The sequence below is a fragment of the Amphibalanus amphitrite genome, unplaced genomic scaffold (genome assembly GCF_019059575.1).
Source record: "Amphibalanus amphitrite isolate SeventyFive unplaced genomic scaffold, NRLGWU_Aamphi_draft 001217F_arrow, whole genome shotgun sequence".
NCBI lineage: Eukaryota > Metazoa > Arthropoda > Thecostraca > Balanomorpha > Balanidae > Amphibalanus > Amphibalanus amphitrite.
Window position 1 is genome coordinate 149,304 of NW_024882711.1, and position 14,285 is coordinate 163,588.

The 14,285-nt window shown below is 57.9% G+C and overlaps 1 protein-coding gene across 1 annotated transcript in view; it reads left to right on the plus strand.

The window, feature by feature from the left end:
- The window catches only part of LOC122371227 (RING finger protein 17-like), a 42,509-nt gene that overhangs the window by 21,250 nt on the left and 6,974 nt on the right, over positions 1–14,285 (plus strand). Inside the window, exons 6-22 of the mRNA XM_043347380.1 lie at positions 1,820–1,968; positions 3,606–3,890; positions 5,182–5,346; positions 6,316–6,438; positions 6,748–6,913; positions 7,328–7,495; positions 8,376–8,598; positions 8,831–8,909; positions 9,095–9,270; positions 10,208–10,315; positions 10,603–10,727; positions 11,672–11,807; positions 12,163–12,287; positions 12,707–12,875; positions 13,207–13,333; positions 13,759–13,847; positions 14,085–14,242. Coding sequence (XP_043203315.1) covers positions 1,820–1,968; positions 3,606–3,890; positions 5,182–5,346; positions 6,316–6,438; positions 6,748–6,913; positions 7,328–7,495; positions 8,376–8,598; positions 8,831–8,909; positions 9,095–9,270; positions 10,208–10,315; positions 10,603–10,727; positions 11,672–11,807; positions 12,163–12,287; positions 12,707–12,875; positions 13,207–13,333; positions 13,759–13,847; positions 14,085–14,242 — 2,571 coding nt within the window. The remainder of the gene's footprint in view (positions 1–1,819; positions 1,969–3,605; positions 3,891–5,181; positions 5,347–6,315; positions 6,439–6,747; positions 6,914–7,327; positions 7,496–8,375; positions 8,599–8,830; positions 8,910–9,094; positions 9,271–10,207; positions 10,316–10,602; positions 10,728–11,671; positions 11,808–12,162; positions 12,288–12,706; positions 12,876–13,206; positions 13,334–13,758; positions 13,848–14,084; positions 14,243–14,285) is intronic.

Consider the following 14,285-nt stretch of genomic DNA (forward strand, 5'->3'; position numbering starts at 1 on the left):
CCGCGTCAGGCAGGATAAACAGACAGGTCCAGTCGGCCCTGCCACCTGCTCTGGGTCAGATAACAGCTCCCCATAGACAGACAGCGGCCGGGTCCGGTAGGATGCTCACAAGACTACTACTTGTTCATTTGGGTAGAGCTCTCCCTACACTGCCACTGCCACCATGGTGTCACCACCAGTCCTGTATGGTGTCCTCTCCCACCGGGCTGACCCTCCGTGTCGAGGATCTCCCGTGACGGTAGCGGGCTCAGGTGCGATCTTCCGTGACGGTAGCGGGCTCCGGTGCCGTCACATCCACCGGTCGCCGCGGGACCAGGTCAGACGATCTCCCGTGACGGTATCGGGTTCCGGTGCCGTCACATCCACCGGTCCCGCGGAGCCGCGGGCTGTGAGTGACGGTCCGACTTGGGACGCGGCTCCGAGGCATGTGCCGCTTCCGGGGGCCAGTTTTTCAAACGCCCGTCAGTGGAGCTATCAGTGGAAAGTCACTCAACGGATATACCGGCTCATATCTACTGAGATGACTACTGACGATATCATTTCAACTCGTGTGCCATGTTCTATTGTTCTTTTTTATGATCAACGTGAGTGTTGCACTGTCCTGTTTTTCTTTTTTCTTTTTACACTCAATAAGATGTTGGCAATATGATAAATGCATTACGATATTTGTCCATGACTTGTGGATGACTGCTTAAGTGCTTAGCTCAGTAATATCCTGCTCGTCAGTGTCCCAGTAATACCTATATTGGAATGAGTAACGTCCCCCCTCGAGAAAAAATGAGGGGCCATTTGGTCGTTTCGGTTGGTTTTTAATTTAGAAGCTGGATAGCCCTTCAAAGTTCAAACTGACTAGAAAATGTGTGCATATCAGACTTGTGTTCTGGTTCTGACACATTTTCAGTGGTGGCCAGTTAGGTTTTGGTCGAGTAGTTGAATAGCGTGAACGATTCGCTCAACCATGCTCAACTTAGCACCCGCCCTTAGTAGTCGGTCGGACTTCAAATCAAACTCAATAATGTTCAACAAGTTGTTTTGTCGCCACATTGAACCAGTGAGGCAAGGCCCTATATACCAGGTAGGGTCGTCCGGCGATTCTACCTTTCCGTGACGTCAGCTCGTGACGTCATTTGGAGTCAAGTCTCGAAGCCCCGTTCAATCCCCATGTAAATGAGCGATTTTCGAAGCACTGTAGAATGAAGTCTGCACAAGATATATCAAACTTAAGTATCTTACCTAAAAGAGCAGACAATTTTCTGCAAGTTATCTATTACGTGTTTTTCGCTAAATCTTTTGCTTTTTTTCACAAAAGCGTAAAATGTCCCCCCATGTCTCCGCAGCCTCCCTGCCGCCGGCCGCCGCGCGGTCGCGGTAGTGTAGTGGTTAGCGTGCCCGCGCAGTATTCCAAAGGTCCCGAGTTCGAATCTATGCGGTGCGGAACTTTAATTGCAATTCCAAGCTGAATATACGCACATCCATAATAAATTATTATTCGTATAGCTAAACTGTCACCAAGCTATCCATATAAATTGACTTCACCCAAAATATCGGCAAGATTCTATTAAAATAAAAATTCAAATATGGCGGCTTGGACTGCCGCGTGCGTTAGGCTCCGCCCATAGCTCCGCCCACATGCGTGACGTCATTCGTGTTAGTGGACACGCAGAGAGATAGGGGACGACATGGGCCTGCAGTGAGGTATGTTCATAGTCGATTAGGTATTATATCGGTTGTGTTATATCAGCGCTACATAGCTGGTGGAAACGTAGCCTGTCTGGACCTGCTGCCTTTTAAACCCTACGTTGCCCGTTGTGTTCGCCAGCTTCCTGGCGGACAAGACGCTGCTGACCTCTATCGGCGACCACGGGAAGCTGGAGGTGGACATCGCGCCGCCAGTGCGTCTGCTGTCGGACTCTGAGCTCCCTGCTGACCATGTCGTCACCGAGATCACGCCCGATATGCTCGCCGAAGGTCAGACCGCCCGTCCGGGCTGCACTGTGCTTATCTGAACAGTTTTCTAGGTCTGTTAATTAACCCGCGCCCCGCTGGGGGGGGGGGGCAGAATCTGCCCCCCTCCCGTTTTTCGCCAATAACTTCTAAACGCGTTACGCCAGCGACGTCAAACTTTCAGTACCTTATCATACATCAATTTGACACGTTCCCTGAAAATTGGAGCGAAATCCGTCGGAAAATTTTTGAGAAATTGACGTTTTAGTGACGTCATGTTCGCCATTTTCGCCTCAAAAATGGCAAAATTTCAAACGCCGCTAACATCTTCATTTTTAAAGGAATCAAGACGTAACAAAAAAGATTGTACGTGATTCTACCTTGTCTATCAAATGGCTATCTCGGTTTTTTGAAAATTCTGGATTTTGGCCAAAATTTTTCCAAAAAACTGACTTTTTGGGAAAATATTTATAAAATCCAAAATTTTGAGTTTATCAAAAAACCGGAATATATGTCAAAGAAGTGGTCTATGTGCACCTACATACCAATTTTTAGAAGAATCGGTTCAAAAATGTGGGAGTTATTCAAAATTTTATGACGTCACGACACACAATTTTTTTGAAAAATGATTTTTTTGGAAGTTCTAGACCTCGTACGGAAACAAAAATAGCACCATTCGATTCGCCGTGAAAAACTGCATCGGATGGACACCTTTTTAGGCCTTAACAACCAACTTCAAAATTTGACCTCACTTGACCTGACCTTGACCTGACCTCGACCTGAAATTCATCCAGAGGTGGTCCATATCACTTATTGAGTGTGCCTATTGAATTCCATGAGTAAAATGACCCATAAAACATGTGTCGCACATGCCCTTTTCTATATTTTGTTTTTGGTGACCTGACCTGACCTGACCTTGACCTTGACCTTGACCTTTGAATGACATTGTGTGCAACGAATATGGTCTTGGTAGTCTAAGAACACGTTTTTGGCAATCAGTATCAGTCCATTCTTCGGCAACTACGGTGCAAGGCCGATACTGTAGAAACTTGCATTTTGTACCCTTGACCTGACCTTGACCTGACCTCTGACCTACTTAAGCAAAAAATTTGGGCTTTTAAGATCCGCCTTGTTGAGAGCTTTCGATTGCCGTTTTTCCCGTCTTTCTACGACCATCGGTTCGGAAGTTAGACAGGGGGGGGGCAGAATCTGCCCCCCCCCCCCCAGCAGGGCGCGTATGGCTGAATAGCCCAGCGGGGCGCGGGTTATAGCAAGGTAAAATCGCACAGTGCTACGAAATTTCTAGCCAGGCTCTAACAAGAAGGGCAACGAATAGATCGTTCCTAGTTTGACATTCGTTCATTCTTTAAAAGGGCATATTTTGTGTCTTTCACGTTGTTTTGTGTACTGTGGTCCCGTCCATGGATCAATTGATATTTCCAAGATGTTTTTATTCCGCGGTAAAATGACGGTTCATGTCTACGCGAATCCGCCCTTGGTCTGTGGTCTTGTGCTCAGGCTCTCCCTACGCTCAGAGCTGTTCTCAGACTGCCCTCCCGTGGATTCGTGTTAGCTGCGCGTGTGCTCCGCGTTACTCTGACGCTCTGTGTTTCCCGCTGCGGCGGACGCCTTCTGACCATGCTCTCCCCTCCTCCCCGCAGAGGAGGAGCCGGTGCGCGACACCACGCCGGCCGTTTGCTCTGAGCCGGCCATCCCTCCGGCGGCGGCGGCCGGCACTGTGGAGCTGCTGGCCGTCACTGCGTCCCGTCCGCTGCCGCCGACGCCGGCGCGCCCCGGCAGCTCGCCGCGCCCCCCGTCCGACCGCCGACTGGCGGCGGTGTTCCCGGCCCCGGCCCCGGCCCCGGCCCCGGCGCCGCCTGCAGCCGCAGCCGCCGCCGCCAGGGACAGCGGACGCACGGAGGCCGCGGACGGCTCTCTGGCGCCCTGTGAGTACAGCCGACTGTCGGCCTCTGGGGGCGCTGGGCCGACTGCTCGGGCCAACCGCCGTGCAGGCCACTGCTTTGTCTCTATTTTACGGTTGTCACTTGCGATGCGTCTTGCCATGCATGCTGTCGTATTTATTTTCTTTTGGAATGGGCTCTTTTCTCTCATTCATCTTATATGTTTTTTTAGCTTAGCTGGTTGATGGACTGCTCTTGCTGTGCTGGGTTAGACTGCGGCTGTCGGGCTGGGTGCTGGGCTGCGACTGCTGTGCTGGGTTAGACTGCGGTTGTTCAGCTGGGTGCTGGGCTGCGGCTGCTGGGCTGGGTGATGGGCTGCGGCTGCTGGGCTGGGTGATGGGCTGCGGCTGCTAGCAGGGCCGGCTGAGGCTGCCTCTCTGGTGACGGTGTCCCGCGCCCAGCTGACCGCCTCCTCTGCCAGCCGGCGCGCCCGCGCGGAGGGTATACGCGTCGCGACTGCAGCGGTCGCGGCGCCGGCGCGAGCAGCGGCGCCGGCAGCAAGCCAGGGCCGCCGCCGTCGCCGTCCGGCCTCTGAGTTTCACCGGTACGGACGGGCGGCGCCGCGTCCTGCCGCCCTCCACCTGACCTGACCCGATCCGCCCCCTGCCCGCCCTCCACCTGACCTGACCTGACCCGAGCCGCCCCTGCCCGCCGCCGCAGCAGCTGACACCGCCGCTTGTACTACACTTTTAGTTTTGACAACGATCGTTTTTCTTCGTTTTATTTATTTACCAAAACATGCCTGCCTTTGGAAGCAGGTGCATAGCTTACTTGGCTACCGGAAAAGTTTCCCCATTGTCAATGATGCTTACACGCTTAGATTCATGATATTGATGTGTGTTGCTGAAATGCGCTCGTGATGGCGGCTGCCTCTGACTGAGGCAGAACTGACTGTCCCGCTCCTGTCCCCGAACTGAGGGGGACTGCCCCGCCCCTGTCCCCGAACTGAGGGGGAGGACTGTCCCGCCCCTGTCCCCGAACTGAGGGAGGGACTGTCCTGCCCCTGTCCTCGTATTGAGGGAGCACTGATTGTCCCACCCCTGGCCTCCAACTGATCAAATACTGATTCCCCCCCCCCCCTGTCCTTAAGCTGAGGGGGCTGTCCCACCCTATCTTCGAACTGAGACAGTACTGACCGTTCCACCCCTGTTCTCGAGTTGAGGGAGGACGGCGACTGTCTGCCCCCTGTGTCTGTCCTAGAGCCGAGGTGTCTCTGTGTCTGTGTCTGACCCCCCCGCCGGTAGTCTCTGACCCCCCCCCCCCCGTCTGACGGCAGTCGGCCAGGAGCGTGTGCTGGTGACCCACATCAATAGTCCGTCTCAGTTTTACGTGCAGCGCTGCTGCCAGAACCGCCAGCTGCAGGAGCTGATGCGGCGCGTGGCGCAGTGGAGCCGAAACCCCGACAGCAAGCGCAACAAACACCTGCTCACGCTGGCCAAAAGTGAGTGGCCCGGCCGGCGGTGTTGGGCGCGCACTGTGTGCGTCATCTGGACTCTACGGGCATTCAGTTAGTGATTTGTGTACCTGTATTTCACGTGCTATTCTTGATTGTTTGAAATGTACGGAATGCGATTTTGAATAAGTAGATTTGCAGCACTCTCTAACCATGAATAGGAGAGTCGTGAATGTGCTTCTTGTTTCCCATATCCGGCCATGATTGAATAGTTACTTTGACAATATAGTGTGCCGCTGCCCCTGCACAGTGTGCAGATATCACTAACGTTTCCTGTATAGTTTTCACTCGACGGTGCGCTGTCTGACTCTGCCGCTCTCCTGCAGGCGAGCTCTGTCTGTCGCAGTACCGCGGCTGTGTGTGACTCAGTTCTGCCTGTCGCAGTACTGCGGCTGTGTGTGACTCTTCTCTCTGTCCTTCAGACGAGCTGTGTATGTTCCAGTACCGCGGCTGTGTCTGTCGCAGTACGGCCGTCATCTGACGAGGTTTCTCTCTTACAGACGAGCTGTGTATGTCCCAGTACGGCGGCTGTGTCTGTCGCAATACGGCAGTTATCTGACGGGGTTTCTCTCTTACAGACGAGCTGTGTCTGTCGCAGTACGGCGGCTGTGTCTGTCGCAATACGGCAGTTATCTGACGGGGTTTCTCTCTTACAGACGAGCTGTGTCTGTCGCAGTACGGCAGTTATCTGACGGGGTTTCTCTGTGTCCGACATACGAGCTGTGTATGTTCCAGTACCGCGGCTGTGTCTGTCGCAGTACGGCAGTTATCTGACCATGTTTCTCTCTGTCCTTCAGACGAGCTGTGTATGTTCCAGTACCGCGGCTGTGTCTGTCGCAGTACGGCAGTTATCTGACCATGTTTCTCTCTGTCCTTCAGACGAGCTGTGTATGTTCCAGTACCGCGGCTGTGTCTGTCGCAGTACGGCAGTTATCTGACGGGGTTTCCCTCTTACAGACGAGCTGTGTCTGTCGCAGTACCGCAGCGATGGCCGCTGGTACCGGGCCCGCATCATAGACGTGTACCCGCCGGGCGAGGAGGGAGCGCCCTTCGAGTACGAGGTGTTCTATATCGACTACGGTACGTATTACAGGCCGATCTGGCCGCACAAGCTGGATTTGGCTTCTAGCACGTTTTTTCACATTTGATTTTCTACTATGACTGTGCCATTTTATGCAGCTGCCGTAGCTTCCCCTGGCCTTCCACCTCCTGTCGGTGTCGGTCGGTGCTGTCGAGCCTTCCCCTCTTCTTCACAAGGTAGCCAGGCTCCCTCCCGGCTCAGTCTTCCACCCCAGGTCACTGACCCCTCTCCCCCCCCCCCACAGGTAGCCAGGCCCCCTCCCGGCCCAGTGTTCCACCCCGGGTCACTGACGCCCCCTCCCTACACAGGTAACCAGGAGCGTGTGCTGGAGTCCCGCCTGCTGCCCATGTCCGGCCCGCTGGCCCGCGACCACGACATGGCTCTGCTCTGCACCCTCTGGGACCTGGTGCCGGCCGGCGGCGCGGCCGCCTGGAGTCCGCGCGCCACACACGCCTTCGCCGAGCTGGTCCGAGGGTGAGCCGGGAACGCAGGACAGGGGGAGGGTGATTTGGGTAGAGTGAGTCCCACATGAACTCTGGAGTCGGGCATTCGAAGGTGGCGCAGGCTGTGACGTGGCGTGATCTGGTCGGCATGGCAGCTACTGATTTCTGTACCTAAAACGATGCTGCATCTGGCTTTCATGTTTCCGCTAGCCATGCCGCATGTGATGCAACCTTCTGCTCCTTACCTTCCTCTAGCTAGCTCTAACTCTCCCTTCCTCTCCCGTCCTCAGTTCTACTCCGCTCCGCCCAGTGTCCGCCCTACCCCGATCCGCCCATTGTCCGCCTTATTCGCGGCCCTTCCCCTAACTGCCCCGCTCCCCGCCCCACTCCCTGCCCCCTCCCCGCCTCCCATTTCTGACCCCCCCCCCCCTCTGCTGTCTCACAGCGAGTCAGTGGCGATGACCACCATCAGCGCTAAGCCGGGCCGGCCGCGCGAGGTCGAGATGCTCAAGATGCCCAACCGGAACATTGAGGCCGACTCGCCGCAGTCGGTGCGCGACCACCTGGTGTTCCTCGGCGTGGCCAGCTACGTGGGAGGCGCCGCCGCAAAACGGTAACAGCCAGGGACGGGGACGGGAGGTCCTACCGGCAAACGGTACACCTGGGACTGAGGGAGTGGCCCAAACGGTTCCGGAGGGATGGGGACGGGGCCGGGGGCCGCTGGCAAACGGTAACAGCCAGGGACTGAGGGAGCGGCCCAAACGGTTCCAGAGGGACGGGAGACGGAGGCAAACGGTAACAGCCAGGGACTGAGGGACGGGAGCGGCCCAAACGGTTCCAGAGGGACGGGGGACGGGGACGGGGGCCGCTGGCAAATGGTAACAGCCAGGGACTGAGGGAGCGGCCCAAACGGTTCCAGAGGGACGGGAGACGGAGGCAAACGGTAACAGCCAGGGACTGAGGGACGGGAGCGGCCCAAACGGTTCCAGAGGGACGGGGGACGGGGACGGGAGGCCCCACCGGCAAACGGTACACCTGGGACTGAGGGAGGGGCCCAAACAGTTCCAGAGAGGCGGGGTACAGGGTGGCGCCACCGCCAGACGGTAACAGCCAGGGACGGGGTGTCCAAACGGCACTGGACGCGTTCCCAACGACACAATGGGATGGGTGTGTGACCCAGGGATGGGGAGGGGGTCCAAATAGAACGGGAAGGAGGGGTGACCATATACCCTTGACTTACCACCAAAAGGTGCGGGGAGGTCAGGGGAGGCGGCGAAGGAGATTGCTCATCAACAATGTCGACATGACCATATGCGCTTATCAAAGCTACCCACAATGACTTACTTACTGGCTGTAAGGATTTCTCGTCATCGATAGAGACGCCACCCCCTGATCCTCATGGCTCGTGTGCAGTCTAGGCCGCAGGTCGTACCTCCATCTCTGGCCCGTGCCCGTGTCTGACCGGCCGCTCACCGGCCCGCCATGTGCGTCAGGTCTCGGGCGGCGCCCGGCTCGGGAGTGGCCGCCAGCGCCGGCCGCCGGCCGCCGCCCGCCACCCCGGCCGTCACCGTGGCGCGGATGGAGAGTGCCACGGCCGACCGGCGCCAGTTCTACGCGCCCGAGCACCTGGCGCGCGGGTCGCAGACGGACGTCCTCGTCAGCCACGTGGACTCGCCGGAGACGTTCTACATACAGCAGCTGGGCGTCCACGCCGAGGTGGGGATAGCTCGGCTGTCGGATGGCTCTGGGATAGCTGAGCTATGGCACGGTGGTAGGGGATGTTCAGCAGTGACACGGCTTTGGGGATGTAATTGAGCTGTGGCACGGCACTGGGAACGGCTCCTGTCGAGCGGTGCTGCTGACTGTCGATGCCTGTGTGCTGCCTGCTCTGACGGCAGTTTTCCCGTCCCTTCCCCGCCTAACGGAGTCGTCCCCGTTGTGTTGGCAGTACCTCTCCAATATGATGGACGAGATCCAGCGAGTGTATGCCAAGAGCACCAAGCACGCGCTGCTCAACCCGCAGAAAGGTACGGCCAGCCAGCCAAGTGGACACCGTTGTCCCGATCAGCGGGTTCGCCTGTAATTTGGGACAACATCCCAGTCCATTTTGAATGTGTCGTTTGTCCAATCATGCCTCCCTCCGCCCAGCCAGTCGCGCTGTTGTCGTGTGTGCTGACCGCTCGTCGTCCTGTGTGTTTCCTCTGTGGAGCAGGTCAGGTGTGCGTGGCCCAGTTCTCGGTCGACGGCAAGTTCTACCGGGCCGAGATCGAGATCCTGCTCTCCCACGGCATGGTGGACGTCTACTACGTCGACTACGGTAACCGCGAGCGTATCTCGCTGCAGGCGGTGCGCAAAATCGAGGACAAGTTCATGGTCATCCCCAAACAGGTGGGTCACAGCACGAACCTATGAGCGGGTCCGGCCAGCCAGGGGAGGTCAGGTCGTCATTGTGTCCAGTCGGTTACTGCAGCAGACAAATAGAGGGACGCGATAGTGACTAGTGAGGGTCGGCGACCGTCCCTGTAACTCCTTATCACCGTGCTCTTGACCTAATTTTAATTGCTTACTGGAACGCTGGGCTGTGCCATTGTGTAGAATACGTTCACAGCTGGTCCGCGCAGGTGTGGTATGACCGTGTACCGTTACCATTAACACCTGGTCCGGTGTGGTATGACAGTGTACCGTTACCGCTCACACCTGGTCCGGTGTGGTATGACCGCGTTTACCGTTACCGCTCACACCTGGTCCGGTGCGGTATGACGGTATGACCGTTACCGTTAACACCTGGTCCGGTGTGGTATGACCGCGTTTACCGTTACCGCTAACACCTGGTCCGGTGCGGTATGACGGTATGACCGTTACCGTTAACACCTGGTCCGGTGTGGTATGACCGTGTACCGTTACCATTAACACCTGGTCCGGTGTGGTATGACCGTGTACCGTTACCGCTCACACCTGGTCCGATGTGGTATGACCGCGTTTACCGTTACCGCTAACACCTGGTCCGGTGCGGTATGACGGTATGACCGTTACCGTTAACACCTGGTCCGGTGCGGTATGACGGTATGACCGTTACCGTTAACACCTGGTCCGGTGTGGTATGACCGTGTACCGTTACCATTAACACCTGGTCCGGTGTGGTATGACCTTGTACCGTTACCGTTAACACAGTCCGGTGTGGTATGACCGTTTACCGTTACCGTTAACACCTGGTCCGTTGTTTGCAGGCGTTAAAGTGTCGTCTGGCGGACATCCAGCCGATGAACCCTCAGTCCGGTTTGGTATGACCGTTTGTCACCGCTAACGGCTGGTCCGTTGTTTGCAGGCGTTAAAGTGTCGTCTGGCGGACATCCAGCCGATGAACCCTCAGTCCGGCTGGGAGGACGCGGTGCGACAACAGCTCATCGAGGCCACCGACAACTGCGTGCTCAAGGTGAGGTCCAGCGACAACTGCGTGCTCCAGTTTGGGGGAAGGGACGTGACTGAAGGAGAGGATACGGACCGAGGGAGGACGTCGCGATGTTGAGGGAGGACCTCACAACGCTGATGGAGGGAGAGTCCCGTGCTAGAGTGGAGGCTAGCATGAGAATTTAAAACAATGGAGGTTCGCTGCTCCAGCCATGTGCATGAAATCGTGAAGTGTCTTTTTGTCAGATGGAAGTGGTGACTGGTGACATCTCTGTTTGTTTGTCAGATTTGACGTGTTTGTTTGTTTTGCAGATGTACGTGGACAGCGTGGACTCGATCTCTCACGTGGTGACTCTGTACAAGTGCCGTTCGGATGCCGACATCTGCATCAACGCCCTGCTGGCCCAGCTCAGCTGCGTGAGAGGCACCGCGCCCAGGTCAGTACTGTGGGTCAACCAGTACCGCCCACAGACCTCAGCTCAGCTGCGTGAGAGGCACCGCGCCCAGGTCAGTTATAGTGTCAATACCGCCCTCAGACCTCAGCTGAGCTGCGTGCGAGGGACTGCTCCCAGGTCAGTACTAATATGGCGCCCAGGTCAGTACTAATACTGCACCCCAGGTCAGTTGGCACCGCACCCCACCGGCCACCACCACCACCACAGCTGAGCTGCGCCCAGGTCAGTACTAGTCCGGCCCAGGGGTCAACTGATGCCCCAAATAGCTGAGCTGCGTGCGAGGGACCGCCCCCAGGTCAGTTGGTACAGCTCCAGACAGGCCAGTTGGCGCCGCCCACAGCTGAGCTGCGTGCCAGAAACATCCCCAGTTCAGTAATACCACACCGGTATGTCAGTCACTTACCGCCCGCGAGACAGTGGTCCCGCTCCCAGGTCAGTTATTTCAACCTGAAGGCCACTTAAGTAGCTCAAGTTTGTTCAGGCAGCCATGAGGTCAGCTATAATATAGCTGACACCGCCAGCGCCCGTACGCCTGTACGCTATAATAGCTGACAGGCGGCAACAATTGTCGCCTGTTCACACTGTTTCCATGCCAGGTGCCCGGTCATTCGAGTGCAGTTTCCTGTATGTGGCGTCAGTTACTGATTAAAATGTAAAGAATATGCTGCTGAGAGATGCATGGCCGTTCTGTATATTTTGGGTGTCGCTCAGCTTGACTGCCGCCTGTAAGGAGGAATGTCCTGACACCAGTATTCTCCACGTCTGTCCGTACCCCTAGCACGCGTACGGTCGAGTACGGGTGGAGTCGGGAGGCGCCCCTGCTGACCTCCCCGTCTACCCGTACCGCCAGCGCCCGCACGGTCGAGTACGGTTGGAGTCGGGACCGGTACCCTCTAACACCGGTACCCCTCTGTTTGTACCGCCAGCACGCGTACGGTCGAGTACACCAAGGTGGGCTGGGAGCCGACACGCGAGGTGCCGGCCGCGTCCGGCTCGTCGGTGGCCTCCTGGCCGCCGTCGGCCGCCCGCCAGTCGTCGGAGCGCACCGGTACAGCGTCACAGGTACGGTACGGGTCACAGGTACAGCGTCACAGGTACGAGCTGGGTCACAGGCGCCGCCTCACAGGAACGGTACGGGTCACCGGCACCGCCTCACAGGTACGGGCGGGGACGCAGGTACGAACTGCGCGTATCGGTACCGCGTCACAGGTACGAAAGGACTGCACGCACCGGTACCGTATCACAGAACGTAGGCACTGCGTCCGTCACAGGTACAATGTAGACGCACCGGCACTGCGTCCTAGGCACGAACAGAGTCCACCTACCTACGCTTGATTTTGCGCGCCGCTGACCTCTGCCCGGCGGCTGAGCCCTGGCGCGGTCGAACCTCTGTCTCTGACCTGTGACCGTCCCGCAGTCGTCGGCCGGCGACGCGGCGCCGGTGGCCACCAGTACCGGCTCGCTGGACGTGGCCGTGTGCCACTGCGAGTCGCCGGCCAAATTCAGCGTCCAGATCCGCGGCGAGATCACCACCCTAGAGCGGTGAGTCGGTCAGAGGCGGAGGGAAAGGGTGGGTGGGGCGGGGGAGGCGGCAGAGGGGCAGGGGCCGCGCTCACTGCCGTGAGATGTGGGCGCGAGCGCTGTGATGTGCCGGGCATGTGGAGAATGAAGTACTTATTTCTCAAAAATAAAATGTTTGCTTCCGGTATTTTGGTATAGTATACTGATACGCTCTAGGCTATCTGAATATTTGTTTAATTACGTGAAATAGATGAATTATTTGTATTAGCCTTGGAAGCATGTTTTGACTGTGTCGCTGAGGAAGGAGTCTCCCTCCCCCTGTCGGTGCGGCTCCCTGCCGTCCCCCCCCCCCCCCCCTCCCCGTGTCCCCGCCAACCCGTCTCCTGCGGCGGTCGTCCCCGTCTGCCCGCTAACCCGTCTCGCGCGTCTCCCGCCGTCAGGATGATGCGCGAGCTGCAGGAGCTGTACGGCGGCCCGCGGGCGCCCTCCCGGCACGGCTACTCGTGGCGCGCCGGGGACGTGGCGGTGGCGCGGTGCCGCGGCATCGACCAGCGCTTCTACCGCGTCCGGGTGCTTTCCGTACCGGAGGAGGCCGCCGACCAGGCCAAGGTGGGCGCGGCGCGGCGCTGACCCCCGGCAGTGGAGTACACTGCCGGGCCGGGTCTCACCGGACCGCACCGGGCAGTGCTCGCCCAGGGTGCTGACGGTGAAGTGCAGTGAAAATGTACATGCCTATCTACAGACTACACGTCCCCGGTCTCTATTAGCGATATGCTCCTCTCAGCTGAGGCATTGGAGCCTCGCGTTATCTCCGTGCAGGGGTTTGTACTTTCTGTGACCGCTATGGTCCGTCCCCAGGTTTTACTGATCGACTATGGACAGACGGCCTCTGTACAGATGTGTGTTCCATCTCTGACCGCACTGTGCCGTCTCCCCGCAGGTTCTGCTGATCGACTACGGACAGACGGCCACCGTTCAGCAGAGTGATATCTCCGTGATGGCGGCTCAGTTCGAGGAGCACCGCGCCTTCGCCCTCGAGTGTCACCTGCACGGCATCCGGCCGGCCGGTCAGTGTCAGAGACAGTGTCACAGGTGTCAGAGGCGGTGTCAGACATAGTGTCACCGGTGTCAATGTCACCTGCACGGCATCCGGCCGGCCGGTCAGTGTCAGACGCGGTGTCATAGGTGTCAGTGTCAGAGACAGTGTCAGGTGCACCATCAGACGCAGTATCGAAGGCCGTGTCAGTGTCAGGCCCACACGGGTGGCCGGATGGCCGGGGGTCGCGCTGGTTGGGTCAAGTGCTGTCCTACGCTGGAGACAGTTACACTGACTATGGTCCATGTGATTGCCCTCTTTTATGATGGGATGCCAGTCCTGTCGGTTTGTGCTCTGGTCGCACTTACCCTCCCCCCGCCTCCCTGCTCAGGAGACCGCGGCGTGTGGACCGGCCGCACTGACCGCCCCCCCCCCCCCTCCCGCTCCCCTGTTCAGGAGACCGCGGCGTGTGGACCGGCGTGGCCAGCGAGTTCTTCAAAGACATGATCGACAAGTCCAAGAAGCTCTTCCTAGTCTCCAAACTGGTGAGTAGAACGTGTCGGGGTGAATATTCATTATTGTATGTTACACTTTTTCCTGTAGTATATAATTCGTTCTGGTTGGTCGCATGAGCTTGACGATGGTAGTATGACAGCGTATTCATGATGTGGCGGATAGCCCTGTCTGCCCTGTGGCGTGGCTTTTCCCTTCCGTCAGCCGGCGGGGAGCGTCCCCCGCTGCCCTATGACCTAACCTGACCTGACCTGACCCCCGTCTTTCAGCCTGCCGGCGGACAGCGTCCCTCTCAGCTCTCCTCGCTGCCGTGTGACCTGGAGGCGGAGGAGCACAAGACGGTCAGCGCGCTGGAGCCGACGCGCCGCATCCGCACCAGCCTGGCTGGGAAGCTGGTGGAGCAGGGACTGGCCTTCAGTAACAGCCGGTGAGTGCAGCAGTCAGGGACTGGAGTGGTGCGCAGGGACCGG